The following is a 24,341-nucleotide window of genomic DNA, read 5'->3' as shown; positions in this document are numbered from 1 at the left end:
CAGCATTTTTATTATGTATGGATTTCATGTTTTCAGCTTATACGTTCAGTTTTCACCATCCTCGTTGTATGGCATCAACCTAAAACATTAGGCATTTCGAATCAAATTCAAGTTAACAAAATCCACTCCGGTCCAGCCATTGCCATCTCTTCTGAAAAATATAAGTATGGTAGCCTATCATATTACACAACTTCCATAACCTAACCATCGCTCAAATCATTTCTTCCTTTTTCCCTGCAAATGGAGACAAGCACCATTGTTATAAAAGGGGGGGGGAACAATGTTGATCACCAGATTCTAGAAGTTTCAGTAAGAATCAAACCGAGACAACATAATCATCCATCTATAGCTGCTTCGGTTTCTTTAGTTGAGCAGGACTCTCAATCGGCTGCTGCCTCCCGCCACGCTTTGATGGGGTCATGTTCTGAAATGTAAAAACATTGAGAATCATGGTAAGAAAAAAACCCCCCGAAGAAATATGCATAACCAGAATCGAAATACAGAACCTTGGCAAGTTTTCTTCTCCTTGCGGGCTTGTCGCTCCCTCTCGTCGTATTCTTGGTTTTCCTTCTCGACCAATCGGATGAGGGTATCACATCTCCCTGCAAGCTCTTGAGTTGTCCGTGACTTCACAAACCAATCGAATTGAAACAAGGGAGACGTCCGGAATGCCGCCTTCAATTCATCCCAATTCCCATATCCAAGCTTGTGAACCACACATATCTGTTTTACATATGATGCAAGGGCATAAACAACACAAAGAAAAACAACACTAAGGTGGACTAAAAAATTAAATCATGTGACGGAAAAAGACTATAAGACGCACCATGAACCGATCACATTCTTCGTTGTACATCTTTCCTTTGTTTTGACCATATTGGATCTTCATTTCCAGCCATGGATTCTTGTAGCGATCCAATTTCTTGCCGATTGCTTTCATGATCTCATCTTTTCTAGTAATTCTGGCTTCCCCTCTTTCAATGTTCTTAATTATCCTATCGTAATCTGCAGTATAATGAAACCCCAACAATTAACCAATTGCTTTCATGAATATGTTTACTTCAAACCATTTTAAAGAAATCTCCTGGAAGAAGCTATACATGAAACTAATCAAAGTTTTACACTCGAAATCACATCTACTTACCATTTAACTCCTTGTACCGTTCTTTAAATACTTTAGCATATCTTTGAACTTCCTCCTCAGTTTTTCCCTCCATTTCTAAAGCAATACTTTTGATATCATTCCGTCCATACTTCTCACAAGCTCTAATGAATGCATTGAAATCCCTCCCGCTCCATGAAGAAAACCCCTGATGCACCCAAAATTTAAGTCATCAATAATATAAGCATAGCAGACTCAGTCTTAGCTCAATTGGCACATAGCTATTGAAACAATCTAGAGGGTATAAGTTCGAATGCACTTAAGAATGCAATATCCTCCAGTTTAAGTAGTTAAGGTTGAGGGGGTTTTATGGGTATTTTAGAAAATGATATATATATATATGTATGTACACACATATATATAAACATAACATATTATGCATTCTACTCGCCTCTTCTAATAGTTGTTCCTTTTCTTCCAACTCTTCAGCAGTTAATGGATCTCCACCTTCAGGTTCAGCCTCATCAATTGTGTCCTTTACCTGATTCTTCTGATGGGTTTGCTGATTTTAATGAAAAAATTCTGGTTAGAAAAATCAATCACAACCAACAGCAATTCGATGGTTGGAGAAAATAGGAATTGATATTTGCTCTCTATTCATACATACCATAAGATAGCGTACTTCTTTCTCATACAACTCACTCAACCTCTGAGTGTTGAAAAACTGGAAATCATGGCTGAGATATTGAAATGTTTATTAGCTACAATATCTAACGAGCAAACTATTTAACAAAACATTAAATTCAGAAAGGGCTTACAGTTGAGGCATGCGAGGTATTCGAGTGGATTTTGGATGACTACGCTCCCTCAATAAACTCGGATCTAGTACAATCGAAACCCAATTTTGAACATAATCAGAGTCTTTTTCATTACCTATGGGGGAAACTCAAATTCGTATACCTTAAAAACTTCTGATAGTAGGTATACGGGATCCAAAAAACAATTATATTCTTGACGGGTATGCAAGCAAGCTGCTATCACATGAGAGCATGGATACTTCAGAGCTTGAAAAAACCCGCATTCGCACCATCTATCCCGTAGATTTACTCTTAACGACACAGCTTCAATCCCTTGAAGAGGTCGCGACAACTCTGTGACACGAAATAATTCATGCATTCTAGAGAAGCTTGTTACATACATTCCATTTGATGCATAATTTTTTTGTGTAGATCTATAACTAATCTAGAGTGATATACATGACCGCCTTGCATCCATGTTTGAGCTTGTCCCTCGAGCTTCGCAAAAAGCGCCCCCAAACGAAAATATATAGTTTTTACCAAAACCGCTACAGGTAAGTGACGTGCACCCTTTAAGGTTGAATTGATTGCCTTAGCCAAGTTGGTCGTCATGTGTCCATATTGATATCCACCATCATATGCGTTTGTCCATATTTCTTTATCGATGAGGCTGATGTAATCGTATTCTTTCTGCTTTGGCAGTAGCTTGTCCAAGAGAACCATTTTACCTGGAAATAAATCAGTAAGGTCATCTTTCATTCAACAAAAAATGGATTCAATATGTTCCAGGAAGTAAATTTACAAGCGTTGGTTATTAGATGGTCCCCTGTGGTATATGGTGGTCCAGGTTCAGCACCTTGGAAAAGATATGGGTGATTACAGCGTTTACACAGCCGCATTGCAATATTCAGAAGACGCTTACGCTCTCCGCCAGCATTAACAACTTCAAGATCTTTTTGCAGCAGAGCTCTGTAGTAATGTTTCTGCATCAGGGACATTCCTACTTTCAGATAGTTTCCTTTTGGGAGGCAACATGCCAGCCATGAATAGGTATAGATTTTTAACTTGCCTTGTGAAGTTGTGAACGACTTCCTGCTCGTCATTTTCACCAGAAATCTAAACCACTCATCAAAAGTCTCAGCTGAACTAAAAATCTCTGGGCAGTAAACCACACACACAAGTGTATATATATATATAATGAACCAAGTAAGATGTTCATCAGTCACTATCATAAAGGATGACCACATCTGCTGTAGCATAACATTTGAAGGCATACCTGAAGTGGAGTACCAGTAATAAGAAGACGGTAATTAGTGTTATAGAGCCTCATTGTTTTTGAAAGGAGTGAATTCTCATTCTTGATTCTATGGGCTTCATCTATAATTATATAGCGCCAACTAAAACGACGCAAGACATACTTCTCCTTAATGGCCATTTCAAAACTTGTGTCACAGACATCAAACTTCCCAGCAACCAGTAACTGCTCACGGATGTATCTCTGTAGAAATTAGAAGACATAAGAACTATATTACAGGAGAAAAAAAAAGAGTTGTCACTAAAGCCTGCATCAAGCAACTTTCTCTTTCTTCAGGATTACCAAGAAATTTTACAGTTCGCAAGACTGGGCAGAATCGACGAATTTCATTCATCCAGTTACCAAGAGTTGATTTTGGAGCAACAACCATGTGAGGGCCAGTAATTCCACGGTACTCATGCAGATAGCCCAGTAAAGAAATAGTTTGTAAGGTTTTCACCAGTCCCTTTATACAATAATATAGTAAACAAACATCAGCTAAAAATATATTATTGTGATCAGAAAAACAAGCTTTGCCAAATGAACTTAAACAATATGTGAATCACCAAAAGCCATGGCTGCAACACATACCATTTCATCTGCAAGAATTCCATTTATTCCATTCACATACAGCCGTATAAGCCAATTTAAACCAGCCAGTTGGTAGTCCCTGATCTTTCCCTAAATGCCTGGAGCGAGGATAGAAAAGAGCAAGGAACGTGTTAAGAAATATGAAACCAGTTAAACTGAGTTCTCTAAGTAAATTTTCAGAGAGAATTTACAAGTAGGTTGAGTCACCAATCTTGTTTTTCCAGACAAACCATCTTCTTCCTCCTTGAGATACTATTCATCTTCTTCCTCTTCAGTTACTTTTGATGCATGACGTCCCCTAAATTTAATAAGTGGAAGAAACCATTAAAATCAAATAGAAAACAACCCCACCACTTACAAAGTATAACCAGTAATACCATGAAAACACCACAAAAGATAAATATTTCCTTTCAACACCCTTATAAAAAGGGAGAGAGCCTATACCTTCCATTCACCTTCTTTTGAGATGATGATAGGTCACTTTTAGAGAAATGAGCAAACAATTCATTCTGCTGCAAAAGATACTTCAAACGCCCCTTCCCCTTCTTATTCTATATTTAAACCAACCATTAGCAACCCATATATTACACTTGTTTTTTTTAACATCATTAATTACATTTGATATTAACATAAATGAAACTTTTCTCTAGAATACACACCATATCAGCATCAATGGCAGCATTTTGAGCATCCAATATTTCTTGAATCTTCTGCTTCTTTAGTTTCTCCATTTCTTTTAATCTCTCCATTTCTCGCTTACTAATATCTGGGTCGGCCTTGCTAGACTCATACAGCAGGTAAAAGGAAAAAAGAACGCAAAAATCATAAAACATAAATATAAGCAATGAAGGTCTCCTCAACAAATTATTATAAATCCTATAAGCAAAATACATACTGAAGTGTAAGCACTAAAATCTCAACATATTTTTCAATTGCTGGCTGGCCTTAACCACACAAAAAACCTAAAGATCAAACAACTAGAAATTATAGAATATAAATATAGACAATGGAGGTCTTCTCAGCAACTTATTAAAAATCCTAGAAGCAAAATCCATGCTAAAGTGTAAACCGTAAAATCTTAAATAAATCCATATATATTCAATTGTTGGAATACGTTAACCACAAACAACCAAAAATGTAGATCTGGCTACTGAAATCATAAAAATCCGAAAGCAAAACAAGGGTAAAATCGTAAAGCTACCTCGTCACCGTCATCCGCGTTTGAATCGGGGGCACCGTCATCATCCTCGTCCTCATCGGAAGCACCGGCGGAGCGAGCGACGGCTTCGAGCTCTTCTTCGTCGTCTTCGTCACCGTTGATCTGATCGTCGACCCACTCTTCCTTCGATGAACTCGAGCCGTTGGATGGTGCTTCATCAGACGACGCCGGTTTCGATGATTTCGCCATCTATTTTCTCAGATTGAAGGGGTTTTTTTTCTTTTTCTCCTCCGTGTTTTCTTCTCTTCTTTTAGGAGGGATCTACTTTTCGTGCGTAAACGATGCGCTCCGAAGTGAATGGGATATAAACGATGTTGGTGAAATTGTGGCCGTTGGATTTGCAGCAGTGGAGATTAAACTGTTTTCAATAGGATCGAGTGGCAAAATCAGGAATTTCCCGCCATTTATACGGCAATAAGAATTTCCCGCCTAGTTAACCCGACGGCTCGGGGCTTAGACTCACAGCGTTCAATCTATTCGATCGAGGAAACATGTAATATGGATAAGAATGTTTAATTTACCCTACCGATATCATACGAATGCTTGTTTCCCATAATTGCAGGTGTGATCTAAAAAATAATACTACGATAAGCGGCGGAGCAACGACTTGGTGTGATTGGACATATGCTTATTTTAAAATTTAATTTTTTCGATTAATTATTTATTTAGTTGATAGAGTTCATCTTGAAATTTTTTATGTCTATCCTAAAATTTGAGCTTTCTTCGATTAATTACTTATTTTATTGACGGTATCTATCCATAAATTTTGTTTATACTTAGGGATGGGCATGGGATCCAAACCCGATGGGTTTCAACCCGATCTGGCCCAATCGGGTTGGGTTTTTTAAAATTGGGTTCGGATATGGTTGGGTCGAGTTTTTTAATGTGATATTCGGGTCCGGTTTGGGTTTAGGGTGAAAAATATCTGATCCGAAAAAATATAATTTTGCATTATATATTTAAAAATAATTACAATAATACCTTTTTATATATTATTGTTTTTCAATTAACTCAATATTTTTATTGAATAAAAATAGTATTTTTATTGTTTCGGGTCGGGTAAAATCTTGTTTTTGTTGGGTAGGGTCGAGTCTCGGGTGGAGGATTCATTGTTATCGGGTCGGATGGACCAAAAACCCGACACATAGGACTGTAAATGAGACGAGACAGATCACGAGAGCTACTCGAGATCGACTCAATCAAGTCTCGATAAACACTCGGATCGAATGGACTCGACTTAAATTCTTAACGAGCCGAAACGAACTACTTGATATTCGATTCGAAAAGCTCGTGAGCAGCTCGAAAACATAATATATTAAGATTTTATTTTTTAAAAAATAAATTATTAATTATATTAAGATTTTATTTTTTCAAAAATAAATTATTAATAATATTACCATTTAAGTATTGTTTTTTTAAATACAGTAAGATTTTCGTGTATTTAAGGTTCATGTTTGAGTTTGAGGCTTCAATCGAGTTAAGTTTAAGAATTTTTTTCCATTTCGAGCTTTTTCAAGCTGCTCACGAGCTTCAGTTCAGGATTTCGAGTTCGAATCGAGCTTGAAAATATTAAGCTCGAGATTTTTCGAGTCGAGTCGAGCTTCATTTCAGAGTTTTTGAGTCGAGTCGAACTCAGCACTACTCGAGCTCGACTCGGCTCGTTTACACCCCTAACGACACATGTCCATCCCTATTCATACCCATCATATTTAGAAATTGTATGTTATTAACATATGTGCGTTTACTCTTAACAAATATTTTTTGATTCGTCAATGCTACTATAAGAAAAAAAAGTTGATTTGTTCGATTAATAATAGTGGTAGACTTGAACAATTCACTTGTCTAAAAATATAATCATTTATGGGTATCGTTATTATTGAGTACGAGGGTAAGCCGACAATCTGTTATATACAACAACAACAACAAAATTCAATTCCAAATAACTTTAAGTTGTAATTTCCTAAATTCACCTTGAAAAAATTATGAATTTAATTTTTTAAAGAAAATATATAAATATTTTACAATTTGTAATATTATACAAATATATAATAAGGATAATTTGGTCAAATATATATTCCAATAATCTTTTATTCATTTAACCAAACACGATAATCTTACATTCTTGCTAAACCAACCAAACACAAAATATAACATTCATAGCAATCCTATTCCCTGGTAATTTTTTATTCCTACTGGTAATCTTATATTCCGTGAACCAAACGCATCCTTAACATATATTTTTTAAGTTACAATTATCAATATTCAGTGACGACGACGATGATGATTATAGTGACGATGATGATGCATCCATACATTCATACAGAAAAAAAATCAAAGAATCTTTCTGTACTTATGAAGATAAAATGAAAGAATGTATCACATGGTAGGGCATGGAAATAGACTTTGATAGAGACCAACGTATCTATATATATTGACTATTGAGTGATATTTTCAATGTGATGGATCTTCTTCGATGAATTATTGCAGCAAACATCGTATCTGATAATGTTTAGGCAAATGGGTCCAAAAAGCTTCCCAACAAGACAGCAATGACCAAACTTGAAATAAATCCAATTCCCCAGCACATTATTGTTTTTCTTTACCTCTGTCACAGTGACATACTCTGAATATGTGTGGAGTTATCTTCATCAACAAAGAGATAATAATAATAATAATAATAATAATAATAGTAATAATAAGTGTAGACATGATGTGTTTTATATATTTTTTTTCGGTCCGTCTGAAGAATTTTATTTTTTTAAATATATTTTATATAATTTATCGTTCTCGTGACGAGTTTAATATACATGGTAACAAACTATCTAAATCCTAAAATAATTTCTCAACATCTATATTTTTAAAAAAAGAAAATTCCACACAATATTTCCAAATTTTATTGAATATGGTGTCATTGCTATGAATTATATGTAGAATTCAGTTGATTGCTTTCCATTTGTTGTTTGAGGGATGGGCATAGGTGGGGTTTTTGGTCCACTCGACCCGAGAACAATGAATCTTCCATCCGAGATTCGACTTGATTGAAACAAGATTTCACCCGACTCGATATATAACTTAAAATCTCAACTCGACCCGAAATAATAAAAATATTATTTTTATTCAATAAAAATAGTGACTTAATTGAAAAAATAATATATAAATGGGTATTATTGTAATTATCCCTAAATATATAAGGTAAAATTATTTTTTCGGTTCGATTAGTATTTTTCACCCTAAATCCGAACCCGACCCGAATCGGGTCAGAACCCATCAGGTTTGAGTCTCATGCCCATGCGCCCATCCTTAATCAGGGGTGGCTTTCTAAAAGCACTTTTAGATGAAAAACCTATTTTAACTGTAAAATTAATGTCTAACGGGTATAAAATTAAAAAAAAATTACGGTGGAAACGATTGTCTCATACCAACGGTAAAAGCTAGGTTTTCTAGTTTTTCTATTTTAACTTTATGTTTAGAAATAAATTATAATTTTACCTTTACTAATGCATAAGTTCTACTTAATTATATATTTACATTTTATTATAATAATTACAACTTTACTTTTCAATATTGATCGACACACCTCAATTAAAATACTTTTATCATATTAAAAATTGGAGAATAATTGAATTTTTCAGCAGATTCGATTAAAATGATAAACGACTTAACGAAACGATATTTAAATCTAAACAATTAATCGATTATTAATTTATTATAAGTCCTGATTATCTTTATCAAATCGACTTAATATCAATCAGACAAATTTAGTAATTCATATATTATGCACGAATCGAGCAACCTCAGTAATTCATATATTGTGCATGAATCGAGTGACATCGGTTATAAATGAATTATTGATATTTCTTGAGGTTTCGTGTTTGAGTATCAAGAGTATCATGAAAGTAAACGTTTAATGTCAAATGGTTGAAAGTTATTTTCGAATAAATATTACCTTACGCTTACCCAATAATCCATATATTATATATTTGTTATATATTATAACTAAATTTAGAATAAATTAAATGTAATACACATTAAGATTGGGTATTTTACCGTGGTCATATTTTATGTAATTATGATTTTCTGACACATATTTTCTATAATATTTATATAATAATTTTGCAATTTTAACCTATTATTTTCATTCATTTCATTTTGATATTAAGGGTGCGTTTGGTTCACAGAATATAAGATTACTAGCGGGAATAGAATTACCGGCGGGAATAAGATTACTTGGAATGTTGTACTTTGTGTTCGGTTCGTTGAGCAGAAATGTAAGATTACAATGTTTGGTTAAAGGAATAAAAAATTATTTGAATGTATATTTTATCAAATTGTCCTTATTATATATTTGTTTTTTTTAACAAGTTGAATTCTACTATAATTAATTTATATATTTTCTTTAAAAAATTTAAATTCATAAAATTTATATAATTTTTTTACAAAATTGAGAAGATAAATATGTTTAATGAAAGAGTAAAATTTTATTTTAACCCCTGAACTTCATATAAAATTCTAATTATGGATTTTTTTGTAAATCTAAAATAGTTTAAGGATAAATTTGTAATTTAACCTTCGTAGAATTTTTTTATTCAACGACAGAAGAATGATATTTTTTGAAAAAACAATTTAAGGACATTTAATCCAAAACGCCGGTAATCCAACAATACCTAAGGGAATTGGGTAATCACATTCCCGGTAATATATCCCCAAAATACCACTGTTGGGAATAAAGGATTACCGGGGACTGAGAATATTTGTCAACCAAACGGAGGAATGACATTTTATTCCCCCGATAATGTGAGATGACTTGAACCAAACACGCCCATAATGCTATCAAGTTTAGAAGTTCTCTCCAAAATCCCTAACACATTAATAAAGGTATTCCTTACTATACATCATCTGATAAAAAGTACTATTTTCAAGAATAGATTTAAAAAAATATATTATTTATGAAAATAATAAAAAGTAATATTCTCATAAAATTACCTTAATATTAGTTAAATTAATGGATTTGTTTATTTGATTATCAATGTGTTTAACTATTCTAATTGATGACATAACTTACTTGTCCATCACTAGCCAATTTAATTTAAATTGATAAAACTCATATTATATATTTCCTACTATATATTATACAAACTGTATAAGTTAAAGCTTACATAATGATAACTATTTGATTATTTCAGAAATAAAAGATAATTTTATTATTTTTAGAAGATTTAAATTCTAATAGTTAAGTACGTAACGTATATACATTATTAATTAATTAAAAAATTGTAAACAAATATTATCTTAAGACTATCTTAAAATCCCAAACTCTAAACATATATAATTATAATTAGGGATGACAATGAATCGAGTTAGATTCTGGTTTTTGTCAATCGGACTCAACCCGAAAATATGCACCCTCCACCTTAATCCAAACCCTATCCGAAAATATGCACCCTCCACCATAACCTAGCTCAATCTAAAAATTTTATATCCTGCATTCAATCCAACTCGACCCGACCTGGTATAAATTAAGGATTTAATTAAAAATAAAAATTTTAAGAAAATTACATTATTATCCTCATGTATGAAATTTTTTTTACCCTCCACCCGACCAACTATACCCCTTAAAAAATCTAACCCAACCCTATTCGAACCCAATTTTTTTTTAAAAAATTCGACCCGATCAGATAAAAAACCGTCGGATGCGGATGAAATTGCCATCCCTAATTCTAATAAACAAGCATGTGTGAAATTAGTTTTTTCATATTATATTTTAGGGATAAAGTACCATTTACTCCATAAAACTTTGACATTTTTTTTCTAATTTGGTCTTTGAACCGTTCCATTCATGTTAGTCTTTAAATTTGACAAGTTTAAAATTTGATAATTTTTAGGACATTTTACTTTGAAATTGTGTCATCAAAATGAAGAAAAATCCAACTTCAAACAAATATTAACGTGGACAAAAAAAAATTAAAGATTAAATTGAAAAATCTACCAAATTTAGGGACTAAATGCTGTTTTTTTTTCCTTATATTTTATATCAAACAAATGACTCTGTCCGGTCTGTCAATTTCCCACTTATCGAGTACCTTCCAAGTTCCCTCCTTAACTTCATTTTTTTAAAATTAAATTTATTTAATGTAAAGCTGTAAAACCTCTAAATCGCATTAATGTCTCACTCTTATATCTATGAATTATATATATATATGTGTGTGTGTGTGTGTGTGTGATTTGTAGATTGAAGTAAGTAAAGCTTCTCTCTTCTTTCGAACTTGGTGTATGGGGCGTGTCCCTTAGCATCGGATCTGGGGTTTCCTTGCTTTCTCTGAAAGGTATATTCTTTTTATGTACTTACTTACTAATTATTATTTTTATCTGATAAAGCTTGCTGTTTTATTTACTGGGTATTGTTGAATGTGGGGTTTCGATTGCTACATTTTCTGGGTTTCGATCCCTTCTTTTTATGCATCAAAGCCTCCTCCTTTGGTTCAGTCCCCAAGGAATCTTGATTTTTTATAAAAAAATATATATGGGAATTTTAGTATTTTATGATTGGAAAACCCTTTAATATTCTGTTGATGGATGCAGGGTCTGCTCATTGGCGTGTTTATTGAGTTAAATTTGTGAGTTTAATCCGAGGAAATTCACCATTTTTGCTTCTTCAAGTTGATGTTTGTAATGTGTTTGTGATTAGGACTGTTACAGTTTGTAGTGATAGATTAGATGGATCCTAGAGACAAAGCTTTAGAATTTGACCTTGAAAATGGAGTAGCTGTTAATGGTAGAGGCGATTTCGTTGTGCCGTTGTTGTCCGGTGATGTCTCGGGTTGTGGTAGTGTGTATGTGGATAATTTGCAGGCAATGCGGAGCTCGAATTGTGATAAGGATGGTAAGGAGAATAGATTAGTGTTGAAAGAGAAACGTAAACCTCCTAAGCCTCCTAGACCTCCGAGACCTCTGTCGTTGGATGCGGCCGACCAGAAGTTAATTAAGGAGATAGCAGAACTTGCGAGATTGAAGCGCGCAAGGATCGAGCGGATCAAAGCCTTGAAGAAGATGAAGGCTGCTGAGGGAACAACTTCACACGGCAACAACGTGCTTGCCACCGTGTTTACCGTCATTTTTTGCATTGTCGTGATCTTCCAGGGTAATATTTCTTTGAGATTTCCAGTAAAGATGCTCGGATTCAGTATCATCAACTATCTTGCAAGAGCCAGTTGAATATAGCATAAAATTTGTTTGTTGTTTTTGTGCAGGAATGTCAACTGGAGGTAGACCGACAAGTAACGAAGAATCTCCCGTGCCAGCCGGAGCCGGAGCACTGAACAGAGGTCTAATCTCAGTTCAATTCTCAGAGAAACCATCTGCCATCATTCCAAATCAACCAGTTTCAGGATCTCCCTAGTACGTTTATTATCACATTTTGATATGTTCTTGGTTCGTTAATCAAATAATGATAAAAATACGATTTCGAAAACTCTATTTGTGGCTATAGGGACAAGTACTTGTTGCTCCCTTCCATCAAAGCCATTTAACCAAACAACGTTTTGTGTTCACGGCCGTCGAGTCTCCGGAGTTTTAACTTTCCCGGTGATTTGTCCCTGCACCCTTGTATGCAAGTCAGGCGGGTTCGATTTAAATGTACGGTGCCAATTTTTGGCCGTGGCTCTCGAATAATTAGCCTACAGCCTGCACAGCAACATACCTGGTCATGTGTACTGTTTCCCCCTGATACGCCATGTTCATTAAAACTCTTTGATTTCGAATAATAATAGCATAATACTCATGTTTCTTGCTGGAGAATCTGATTTGAATTTTTTTGAGATCAACACTCAAGTTGACTTACAAATCTGAATACTATATGTTTTATCTTTTTCTTGATCCTTACTCTGCATTAATCTACTTCATTTGGTCAGGCTCGAGTTCTACAAACCCCGATATCTTCAATATCGGTATAAAATTTCTTCGTATTTCGAAGGCTTCCTTGTCTAGATATATGCATCGTTGACGTCGGAGCAAGGAGTTTCCGGTATTCTTTGTTTCTCCGTCGCATGTCGGTGCTACCACTCGTCGTACGATCGGTATCTTGCAGGTTAAGTAAGAGCTTGATTTTACAAGATACCATGGAGAATTAAATGAGTATTAATCCGGATGACAAGTAATTGACGATCCTTCAGGGTCAGGTCATGTGGATTCACGTGTGCTTGTTTTTGTTTTAATTTTGATTTAGAATTGAATTAAGTCAAGGGTAAACTATAATTTCGTCACCCAACTTTATTCTCACTTCTATTTTGATCATTTTCCTCATTTTTAAAAAAAATTATCGTATTTCTCTAAAAATGAATATAAATTGAAAATTTTATATTTTCATCCTTGTGTCATGTCAATGTTGCAATTGTCATTTTTCGACATCTTCTCCGATCTCAAAATATCAACAAACTCGCATCATTGTCTCTTACCACTCTATCAATTTAGATTTTACCTAATTAACTTTAAAGCTCATAAAAACTCAATTTAAACTTAAAACTTGCGAAATCCTAAATCATTTTGATCTATAATATTCATAATCCAAGTAGCATTAAATTAATATATATAGTTTGTTTCACCTTTTCCATCTTCTCACCGTTAAGATATTAGAAAAAAATATTTTATCATCGAGAAATAAAAATAAAATAAAACTATGTATTTTTTCACAAAAATAAGAAAATTTGAGAGCATTTCATATGACCATCCAGCTCAGTTGGTAGAGCACAATGTTCTTAACCTTGAGGTCGTGGGATCGAGTCCCACGGAGGGTATTTCATAATTCGGAGGTCTCTTATGGAAGTTGCTCTCAACCTGGAGTTGGGGGTAGCCTACTATCTTACCTCCCCCTTACCCCATATATATGGGAAAAATGGATAGCCATTTTTGAGAGCATTTCATAATTTTTTAAGTATTTAATAATAAAATGAACAAAATATGAACAAATTAAAAGTTTAATTAATAAATTGAATTTTTTTAAACTTTAATAACCAAAACAAGAGTGAGAATAACGATCAATAATGAAATCATCGATTTTTTAATCATAAATTTTTATGATAAAATCATAAAATCACATATGGATAATAAATCACAACCTAACAAAAAAAATATTGATTTTTTTTGATAAAATCCTTAGAATTATGGAAAGAAATTAATTTTCAATCTCCTCTTCACATCTCCATGCAAAGATAAACCAAATTCTTTCCTAGTTATATATATATATTATGGCAATGGCAAGACATTGCATCAGAATCATTCTCTAAAAGTAAACCAATGCAATCAAGACCACAGCAATGGCAACAACTGGCTTTCTGTTCTCCACAGCCATTGTTTTCATTTCTTTATCTGTCATCTCCCTACTTCCTTCTGCAATTTCTGCAGTTTTTTCGGATGATTACAAAAACTCATCGGTCCCCAAAACTGATCTGGATTTGTTGGAGTTCCCTTTGAATCTTGAGTATTTAGAAGCTGAGTTCTTCTTGTTTGGTGCTTTGGGTCAAGGCTTGGATAAAGTTGCTCCACATTTAGCTGAGGGCGGTCCATCTCCCATTGGTGCCCAAAAGGCCAATCTTGACACTCTCACCAATGCTATTATCCTACAATTTGCTTACCAAGAAGTTGGTCACTTGAAGTTGATCCCTTTCTCTCAAAACCCTATTTTTATTTTTGTGCCTAATAGTCATATCGAGTCGAGTTGAACTCTAAATATTATTTTTTTAATGTATCGAACTTGTTACTGCTTGACTCGATGTGTGTTTGGTGTATGTATATTTGATGGAACTATGTGTATTCTTTGAATGTAGGGTGATTAAGAAGATAGTGAAAGGGTTTCCAAGGCCACAACTTGATTTGAGTGCTTCATTATTTGCAAAAGTGATAGATAAAGCATTTGGGAAGCCATTGAATCCTCCTTTTGACCCTTATGCCAATAGCATTAACTTCTTCATTGTTTCCTATTTGATTCCTTATGTTGGACTCACCGGATATGTTGGTGCTAACCCTAAACTCCAAAGTGCCATTTCAAAAAGGGTAAGTTCCCCGTCGTCACTTGACAATTCACACGTATATTATAGACATACCTGCTTGAATTAGCAGTGTTAGTTTAACTTAAAATCGACGTATCCCAACCAAACACAACCTGATAGGGTCAGATTTAAAAAGAAATTGAATTGGGTTCAAGTTAGATTTTATGTAGGGGTGAGGTCAGTTCAGGTCGGGTCAGATTCATGGAGGGGGAAAACCTTTAACCCAACCTGACTTGGGGGTAATAGTATAATTTTTCATATAAATTTATGGATAATTGCTATAATATCCCTCTTTCTATAGTTTTTTTTATCATGTCCTTATATTGTATCGGGTCTAGGAATGGGCACAAGACCCGAAGCCGATGGGTTCCGACCCAACCCAACCCGATTGGGTGGGCTTTTCTTAAAAAAATTTGGGTTTGAGTCGGGTTCTTTTAGAGGTTATGTTTGGGTTGGGTTGAGTTTGAGTTTAGGGTGAAAATACCTGACCCGACCCAAAAAAATATAATTTTACCTTATATATTTAGGGATAATTACAACAATACTCCTCTATATATTATTATTTTTCAATTAAATCCCTATTTTTATTGAGTAAAAAAATATATTTTTAATAAATATATTATTTTGGGTTGGGTTAGGTGGAGGGTGTATATTCTTCGAGTTGGGTTGGATCGGGTGGAGGATGTATAATTTTCTGGTTGGGTCAGGTTGACCAAAACCTGACCCAAACTCATCCCTAATCGGGTCAAATTATACTCTAAACATCCGAGTTGGATTAGCTTCAAATGGAGGAAATATGCTCTTCGAGTTGGGTCAGTCAGGTGGAATAAATATATTTTTCGAGTCGAGTCGGGTTAACAAAAAACCCAATCTGACCCGACCCATTGTCATATGTAGCTCGAACCTGGATCCTCTAGGACGAACAACATTCTCTTTTACCTGTCAAAGCACACGTTAAACTCCCCATCTCCATTTAAAGTCCAGAGACCGAAGGGATAATTAAATCATTTTTCTTTTTGCAGCTGGTTGCGGGTCTCCTAGGAGTAGAATCAGGCCTTGTGTGCCATTTGAAGAAAGCGTTCTCCTCGCATGTGGTACTCTAGACTTATACAGTTCTTGTTTTATCCTTTTCCACCTTCTCACCGTTAAGATATTAGAAAAAAATATTTTATCATCGAGAAATCAAAAGAAAAATTAAAACTATGTATTTTTCACAAAAATAAGAAAATTTGAGAGCATTTCATACTTTTTTTTAAAAAAAAATATTCAATCATAACTTCACTAAGTATTTATTAATAAAATGAACAAAATATTAACAAATTAAAAATTCAATTGATAAATTGAAATTTTTAAAACTTTAATAACTAAAATAATAGTGAGAATAACGATCAATAATGAAATCATCAATACTACTTCAGAGAGTTGGAATGTTCTCACCAACTATGATTCTGCTATTAATGGTAGAATATGGCTTCTTTGGAAAAAAAGAATCGATATTTCTCTCTGTCATTCTACTGATCAAAGCATTATTGTTAAGTGTCTTTTTAATAACTCTCATTTTATTATCACTGCTATATACGGAAGTAATAGTGGATCTCCTAGAAGACTTATTTGGCAACACCTTAAAAACCTTAATACTAGGTTTGGGTCTCTCCCTTGGATTCTGGGAGGTGACTTTAATACCTATCTTCACCATAAAGAAAGCTCTGATTCTCTTATTCCCGGACCATATTCATCCTCTGAAATGACTGACTTTCAAGAATTGGTTCAAGATCTTTCTCTTTATGATCACCCTTTCTTTGGCCCTACTTATACTTGTAGCAATAAACAAAAAGATACGTATCTTGCAAGGAAGCTAGATAGAGTGTTGATTAACACCCTCTGGGTTATTTCTTTTCAGAATTCGTTTGTAGAATTTACAGCCCCAGGCCCTTCAAATCACTGTATGGATCTTGCCTGGATCAATAAAGAGATTCAAATTAATAGGCCTAAGCCTTTTAATTTTTTCAATTTTTGGTCTAAGCACCCTAATTTCCTAGAACATGTCCTCCATTCCTGACAGCAACCTTCCCAAGGAAACCCTATGATTAAACTGTTTCTTAAGCTAAAATGCCTAAAACCTTGCCTGCAGAAGCTCAACAAGGATAACTATAGTGATATCTCTGCTAGGGTAAGGCTTAAAAAGAGAGAACTGGAACAAATTCAGATTTCAACTCTTAATGGAAACAATTATTTAGTTAAAGAATTGAATGTTCAAAAGGAGTTGAATGACTTAGAGGAAACTGAGTACATGTTCCTTAAACAAAAATCGAAAGCCCAATGGATCAAAGATGGAGATAATTGCACCAAACTTTTTCATTCTACCTTAGCCTCTAAAATTAAAAGAGACACCATAAGGATTCTTGTTAACAATGAGGGTAAAAGGTTAGAGACGTGATGATATGGCTAATGAAATAATTGATTTCTTCCATCATCAACTACGTGACACTGATTCTAAAGTTCAATCTCCTGACCCTTATACCTTGAGAAACTTGCTTCAATTACATATGCCTACTGAGGTTACTACTGGTCTGATTAAAAATATCACTACTGATGAAATCAAAGAAGCTTTATTTAACCAAGGGAATGACAAAGCCCCTGGCCCTGATGGATTTACTCCTCTTTTTTTCAAACACTCCTGGCCTTTCACAGGGGATGATTTTATTGAGGCTATCAAATACTTCTTTCAAGAGTCTAATATCCATCCTGCTTTTAATTCCACCATCATTGCCTTGATTCCTAAAACCCTGAATCCTAGCAAAGTTAGGAACTTTAGACCTATCTCTTGTTGTTCTGTTGTCTACAAAACTATTACTAAAATCCTTGTCAAAAGAATGAATATGTTGTTGCCTGACCTTATATCCCTCAATCAAACTGTTTTCGTGAGAGGTAGATCTATCGTTGACAACACTCTCCTTGCTCAAGAATTAGTCAAAGGCTATGGTAGAAAGAATATTTCACCAAGATGTGCCCTTAAAATTGACTTACAAAAAGCCTTTGATTCCCTTAACTGGGATTTCATATCCTCCATTCTTAGAGCCATAGGACTACCTCCCATTTTCACAAAATGGATCGAAACTTGCTTCAAAGAAGCTAGATATTCCATTTCTTTTAATGGTAGTCTAATAGGGCATTTTAAGGGTCAGAGAGATATTAGACAAGGAGACCCCTTATCTCCAATCCTTTTTGTGATAGTTATGAATATCCTCTCTAAAATTCTCAATCTTGCTGCTACTAGAGGTATATTTGGATACCATCCTAAGTGCAAAAAACTTGGAATTACTCACTTGTCTTTTGCTGATGACCTCTTAATCTTTTGCAAAGGAAACCTTTAATCTATTGTTGGAGTTACAAGTGTTTTAAACCATTTCTATGTTTTATCTGGTCTGAACCTTAATGTTAATAAAACTAAATTTTATGCGGCTGGTATTCCGGATAGAACCTTGGACTCTATTAAATCTGTCACTAGCTTTAAACAAGGTTTCATGCCTGTTAGGTACCTTGGAGTTCCTCTAGTTACTCGGAAGCTTACTAAAAAAGACTGTTTACCTCTCTACGATAATATTAAACGTAGGCTTCACCATTGGTCTGGTAAACTTTTAAGCTATGTTGGACGTCTTGAGCTTATTAAAACTGTTCTTTACAGAGTTGTTGTAACACCCCCAACCTGTACCCGACCCGAATCTGAGTCTGAGGTGTCACATTGACTTTTCAAACTTTGTCTCTTGACAAAATTCAGAGAAAATTTAAAACTTCCATTAAAATAAAAGCGGTTTATTTATATAAATAGACCAAAATAACCAAAATCGATCAGAGCATATTCAACTCAATCACTTAGTACATGCCAACTATATTCAAATTAACCAAACACATTTAAATCATCTATTTTCTGATATGAAATTTTGTAAGGGAGATGCTGACCTGTCTTGCTCTTCTTCGCTTCTTTTCTCGCTTCTTTAACCTACGTGTGAAACAATCACACACTAAGTCGAAGACTTAGTGAGGCATATAAAAACTCAATTGAAACTCTAATTCCTAAAAATGCATGAACATATCGTACAATAATATCATACAAGTAAATATAACATTTCATATAATCACATGCATACAAATATATAAATCGTATCTTAATTATCAATAACCTCATCTCTTAATCAATATTCCGTCCATTTATGTCTTTTAGTTATATATTCTTATACTTAAACTTCTTAACAATCATATCATTCATTTAACCATTAATATATTCAACATTACATATAACATATATTACATTTCACACAGCAAAGCAGGTACAGTACATATCATGTATTTGTTTGTATTTCTTTATTAGCCCATGTACACCTATGAGAACTATAGATATGTGAGTCTATAGAGGTTGTGCACTAATGCTGTCACCACAGCTCGTATAAATGCACCGAAGTGCCACGTAGAATTGCACCGTAGTGCCGCGTAGAAATGCACCGAAGTGCCATATAATATGTCCCTAAGGACCACGTAGAAATTCCTTAAGAATCATATACATATGCCAAAGATCAAGTATGTGTCTCAAAAGACCTCACACATGTTCCAAAGAATACATATATGTCCCGAAGGACCGCATAGACCCTCGACTCTTGGCATGCAAACTATATCCCTAGCTCTCATGACACATATCATGGGCATTATCTTTTATATCCTTTTTCATATTCATGTAAACATATCACATACTCATCTAAACTCGTAACTTCATTCACATATACATGTAATCACATAGTTCATGTAAATTCTCATAGTTTCTTATCACATCATGTGATCATATCACTTATAAGTGCATAACTCATATTCACATATCTTATCTACATGTATACACATGAATCAAATGGCACATACCAAATCATATGAATATATATATATATGTATCACAATAAACCTTGTCTTAATTATTCTATCAGTAATCTATACTTACATGGCTTGTCTCTTACAATAATATCTTTACATATATTATTTTATGATCCCTCATTATCTTATAATAATATTTTACTTACATCATATATCAAATGCAAAACATATCAACATACATCACATATACTCATATCAAAACATGCTTATATCCATTAATTTATGCATTATAATATAGGAAATAGACTTCCCGCAAGTCTTATTTCCTTTACACATCATATAACTAGCATGCACTCACCTGGCCTCACTAGTCAATACCGATCTCTAAACTTTCCCCTTGATCGATCTTACTTGTCAATGATTCCGGAACTTGTTTAGGCTCTGTATCTACATAGTTATACATTTTAAGGCAATTATCAGATACCTACACCTTTTAATCCGATACTAACAACTTAAATGAACTTAATAAACTAATATTAACTTTTTCCTTTAGGGGTGTACCGATGCACTATAGGTGCATCGGTACACAAAATAGCTTCGAAGTATTGATGCATCGATGCACCCCTTACTGCATCGATGCACCTTCAAAATTTGTCTTGGTGCATCGGTGCACACTCATAGTGCATCGATGCATTCCTGGCATTCGATGTTTCTTCTTTTAAGCATGCATCGGTACATATTGAATGTATACCGATGCATCTTGCCCAGAAATTGCTCTTTAGGCACGAAAATCCATTTAATTAAACTCAAATGCTTCATATTTTATCCCTTTCAAATTCCTAATTTACATATACATGTTAAACTCATTTATATTCATTTATCTCATCTTGAACCTTAATATCCTCTCCTCTTTATTAACTTCAAGAATCATACCAGATTTTCAACATGTTTTAAAACTCATTTTATCACTTCATATCTCTTAATTTAACCCTTGACAAGTCAAATTCAACTTCAAAATCTATTAACTCCTTCTATTTCACTAATTCACTTAAAAACTCTTCATATTTAATCCTTCATAACTCATCCATTTTGAAGTTTCAACATACTTTAATCTCTAAATAATCTTTCTTAGCACCCCAAGAATAAAAACTAAGCTTAAAACTCAAGAATTAACCAATTGAAATTAAGCTTACCTTTGCCATGGAGCTTACGGGAAGAAGAAAGCAAGAAGAAGGATAAGCTTCGAGACTTCTCCATTAAATCCCACATGTTTTTCCTTAAATAAAGAAGAGAAAATATCTTTAATGTTGAAAAGACCATAATAACCTTCATTCTTAATGTCCTTGCAATTTAATCCACTACTCAAATAGTCCTATTTAATTTCTTATACTTTTCAATCTTTCAAAAAAATCAATCCTCACAATTCCAAAATTTCTATTTTAGTCACTAACCCCAATTTTAGGATATTACAGTTGTAAACTTTTAGAATAGGCAATTTCTCCTACCTCAGAAAGTTATCAATCGTCTAGAACAACTTTTCTCTCGTTTTCTTTGGAAAGGAAACGATACAGCTGCTAAAGGAGCTAGGATTAGCTGGGATATACTTTGTTGTCCCAAATCTGAAGGAGGTCTCGGGTTGAAGACCATTCATACCTGGAATAAAGCTTGCATGTTACAACTCATTCGGAAAATAATGGCTGGAGAGGGCTCTCTATGGGTTGCTTGAATTCACTGCTCTGTTATTAAAAATAATGATCTTAACGACATTAATGTTAATTCTTCCCACAGATGGACCATCAGAAAACTAATGAAAAATAAAAGTGAAGCCTCTTCAATTTTAACTGTTGGTGCCACGAATACAAAAGAATTATGGGAAAATATAAGAGTTCATAGAGATAAGGTTTCCTGGCAAAAGGTGATTTGGTTTCCACTTCACATCCCTAAGCTAAGCATTATCTCTTGGATGGCAATTTTGGATCGTCTCCTACTCGAGATAGGCTTATTAGAATGGGTATTACGACTGAAAGTATTTGTATTTTGTGCAATGAAGAACATGAATCTAGAAATCATTTGTTTGTTGACTATATTTATGCTACTTCACTATGGAATTCTATTATGAATCTATCTAGCATGAGAGATACTCACAGGTCTTGGGATTCAAGGCTTCAATGGGATGTTCAAACATGGAAGGGCAAGTTTCTTCTTTCTACTGTAATGCGGATTGCCTGGACTGCTTTCATATACTTTATTTGGGAGGAGAGAAACAGAAGAATTTTCAACAGAGGAACAAGAACAGCAGACCAACTTCTCAAGGCTATAAAGGAGCTTGTTCGAATCAAAATCAGTGACAAGGGTTTTAATAGACTAGACTATGTTAATTCTAGACTTTGTAATTATTGGGGGTATAGACTAACTTTATGTAAATTTGTGTTTATACTCCCAATTGGGATGACAGTTGTACGATGTACCTTTTCTATTTGGGTAATAAAATTCTACTTATCCAAAAATAATAATGAAATCATCGATTTTTTAATCATAAATTTTTATGATAAAATCATAAAATCACAACCTAACAAAAAATATTGATTTTTTTATTTATAAAATCCTTAGAATTATGGGAAAGAAATTAATTTTCAATCTACTCTTCACATCTCCATGCAAAGATAAACCAAATTCTTTCCTAGTTATATATATATGATGGCAATGGCAAGACATTGCATCAGAATCATTCTCTAGAAGTAAACCAATACAATCAAGAACACAGCAATGGCAACAACTGGCTTTCTGTTCTCCACAGCCATTGTTTTTATTTCTTTATCTGTCATCTACCTTCTTCCTTCTGCAAATTCTGCAGATTTTTCGGATGATTACAAAAACTCATCGGTCCCCAAAACTGATCTGGATTTGTTGGAGTTCCCTTTGAATCTCGAGTATTTAGAAGCTGAGTTCTTCTTGTTTGGTGCTTTGGGTCAAGGCTTGGATAAAGTTGCTCCACATTTAGCTGAGGGCGGTCCATCTCCCATTGGTGCCCGAAAGGCCAATCTTGTTACTCTCACCAATGCTATTATCCTACAATTTGCTTACCAAGAAGTTGGTCACTTTAAGTTGATCCCTTTCTCTCAAAACCCTATTTTTATTTTTGTGCCTTGATAGTCATATCGAGTCGAGTTGAACTCTAAATGTTATTTTTTCATGTATCGAACTTGTTACCGCTTGACCCGATGTGTGTTTGGTGTATGTATATTTGATGGAACTATGTGTATTCTTTGAATGTAGGGCGATTAAGAAGATAGTGAAAGGGTTTCCAAGGCCACAACTTGATTTGAGTGCTTCATTGTTTGCAAAAGTGATAGATAAAGCATTTGGGAAGCCATTGAATCCTCCTTTTGACCCTTATGCCAATAGCATTAACTTCTTCATTGCTTCCTATTTGATTCCTTATGTTGGACTCACCGGATATGTTGCTTCCTATTTTTTAAGAGGTTGAAATTTAAGAACTTAATTAAGAATTTAAAATTATCAAATCGAAGAATGAAAAATAAATCTATAAATTACAAATAATATCAGAACTAATAACATGATTGTAATTATCAAATTCAGATAATATTATTTAAGTAAAGATTAAATTTTAAAATTTATAATTTTTTGTATAACCACTGGTATCCGATCTATCGATCGACTAATCCAAATCGGATACTGTAAAGGCAAGGGTAACCCTTCCAACATAATTTGCTCCATTCACAATCATCGAGATTTGAACACATGACCTTGCTTAAGAGATCTAGTGACTCACCCCACTAGGCCAACTAATTATTAGTTTTTTAAAATTTATGTTTTAAATATGATTTGTATCATATCTAAATTATTATTTTATGAGTAAGGTGATGACTAGGCTATCAAAAGGATTTGATTAATACGGTGCTAATACTTTAATGATTTCGTAATTTGTGGACCGTAAGATGGATTAACCCACAAAATATGATAATGAATATTTTGGATTTAGACGAGTGTGAAAGCATTGTATGTCAAACGTAGGGATAGGCATGAGTCGGGTTTTTGGTCCATCCGATCCGACCCGAGAATAAGGAGTCATCTACCCGAGACTAGATTTGACCAGACTAAAATAAGTTTTCACCCGACCCGATATATAATTTAAAAACTCGATCAGGCCCAACCCGAAATAATAAAAAAAATATTTTTATTCAATAAAAATAGCGACTTAATTGAAAAAAATAATATATAGAGGGATATTATTGTAGTTATTCTTAAATATTTAAGGTAAAATTATATATTTTTTAGGTAGGGTCGGGTATTTTTCACCCTAAACCCAAACTCGACCTAACTCGAACATCACATTAAAAAAACTCCGACCCAAACCCAAATTTATTTTTAAAAAATACAATATTATCGGGTCGAGTCAGGTCGGAACCCGTCAGATTCG

The 24,341-nt window shown here is 34.0% G+C and overlaps 3 protein-coding genes and 1 pseudogene across 3 annotated transcripts; 3 read left to right on the top strand and 1 right to left on the bottom strand.

The window, feature by feature from the left end:
- Window positions 1–350: 350 nt before the first annotated feature.
- LOC120175209 lies at window positions 351–5,477 on the bottom strand (annotated as a pseudogene).
- A 5,759-nt stretch (window positions 5,478–11,236) lies between these two features.
- Window positions 11,237–13,161, top strand: LOC120175103. The gene is made up of 4 exons (XM_039181805.1): window positions 11,237–11,326; window positions 11,583–12,141; window positions 12,251–12,398; window positions 12,490–13,161. Coding segments are annotated over exons 2-4 (573 nt in total). The 5' UTR covers window positions 11,237–11,326; window positions 11,583–11,717; the 3' UTR covers window positions 12,491–13,161.
- Window positions 13,162–14,311: 1,150 nt separating this feature from the next.
- Window positions 14,312–17,480, top strand: LOC120175208 (desiccation-related protein PCC13-62-like). The gene is made up of 4 exons (XM_039181884.1): window positions 14,312–14,649; window positions 14,822–15,047; window positions 16,066–16,137; window positions 17,175–17,480. The coding sequence occupies exons 1-4, from the start codon at window positions 14,312–14,314 to the stop codon at window positions 17,478–17,480; spliced, it is 942 nt and encodes a 313-aa protein (XP_039037815.1).
- Window positions 17,481–22,642: 5,162 nt separating this feature from the next.
- LOC120175207 (desiccation-related protein PCC13-62-like) lies at window positions 22,643–23,387 on the top strand. Its single transcript, XM_039181883.1, has 2 exons — window positions 22,643–23,004; window positions 23,177–23,387. Exons 1-2 carry the CDS (start codon window positions 22,667–22,669, stop codon window positions 23,385–23,387), a joined length of 549 nt encoding a protein of 182 aa, XP_039037814.1. The 5' UTR covers window positions 22,643–22,666.
- The last annotated feature ends 954 nt before the right edge of the window (window positions 23,388–24,341 follow it).

Source organism: Hibiscus syriacus, unplaced genomic scaffold (assembly GCF_006381635.1).
Source record: "Hibiscus syriacus cultivar Baekdansim isolate YM2019G1 unplaced genomic scaffold, ASM638163v2 tig00112159_pilon, whole genome shotgun sequence".
Classification (NCBI taxonomy): Eukaryota; Viridiplantae; Streptophyta; class Magnoliopsida; order Malvales; family Malvaceae; genus Hibiscus; species Hibiscus syriacus.
This window is presented reverse-complemented; position numbering and strand designations above follow the sequence as displayed.

Excerpts from the sequence above, each read along its gene's own strand:
- LOC120175103 (XM_039181805.1), top strand. The coding sequence starts at position 11,718 with ATGGATCCTAGAGACAAAGCTTTAGAATTTGACCTTGAAAATGGAGTA. Across the intron at positions 12,142-12,250 it reads CATTGTCGTGATCTTCCAGG|GAATGTCAACTGGAGGTAGA; the intron begins GTAATATTTCTT and ends GTTTTTGTGCAG.
- LOC120175208 (XM_039181884.1), top strand. The coding sequence starts at position 14,312 with ATGGCAACAACTGGCTTTCTGTTCTCCACAGCCATTGTTTTCATTTCT. Across the intron at positions 14,650-14,821 it reads CAAGAAGTTGGTCACTTGAA|GGTGATTAAGAAGATAGTGA; the intron begins GTTGATCCCTTT and ends CTTTGAATGTAG. Across the intron at positions 15,048-16,065 it reads AAAGTGCCATTTCAAAAAGG|CTGGTTGCGGGTCTCCTAGG; the intron begins GTAAGTTCCCCG and ends TTCTTTTTGCAG.
- LOC120175207 (XM_039181883.1), top strand. The coding sequence starts at position 22,667 with ATGGCAACAACTGGCTTTCTGTTCTCCACAGCCATTGTTTTTATTTCT. Across the intron at positions 23,005-23,176 it reads CAAGAAGTTGGTCACTTTAA|GGCGATTAAGAAGATAGTGA; the intron begins GTTGATCCCTTT and ends CTTTGAATGTAG.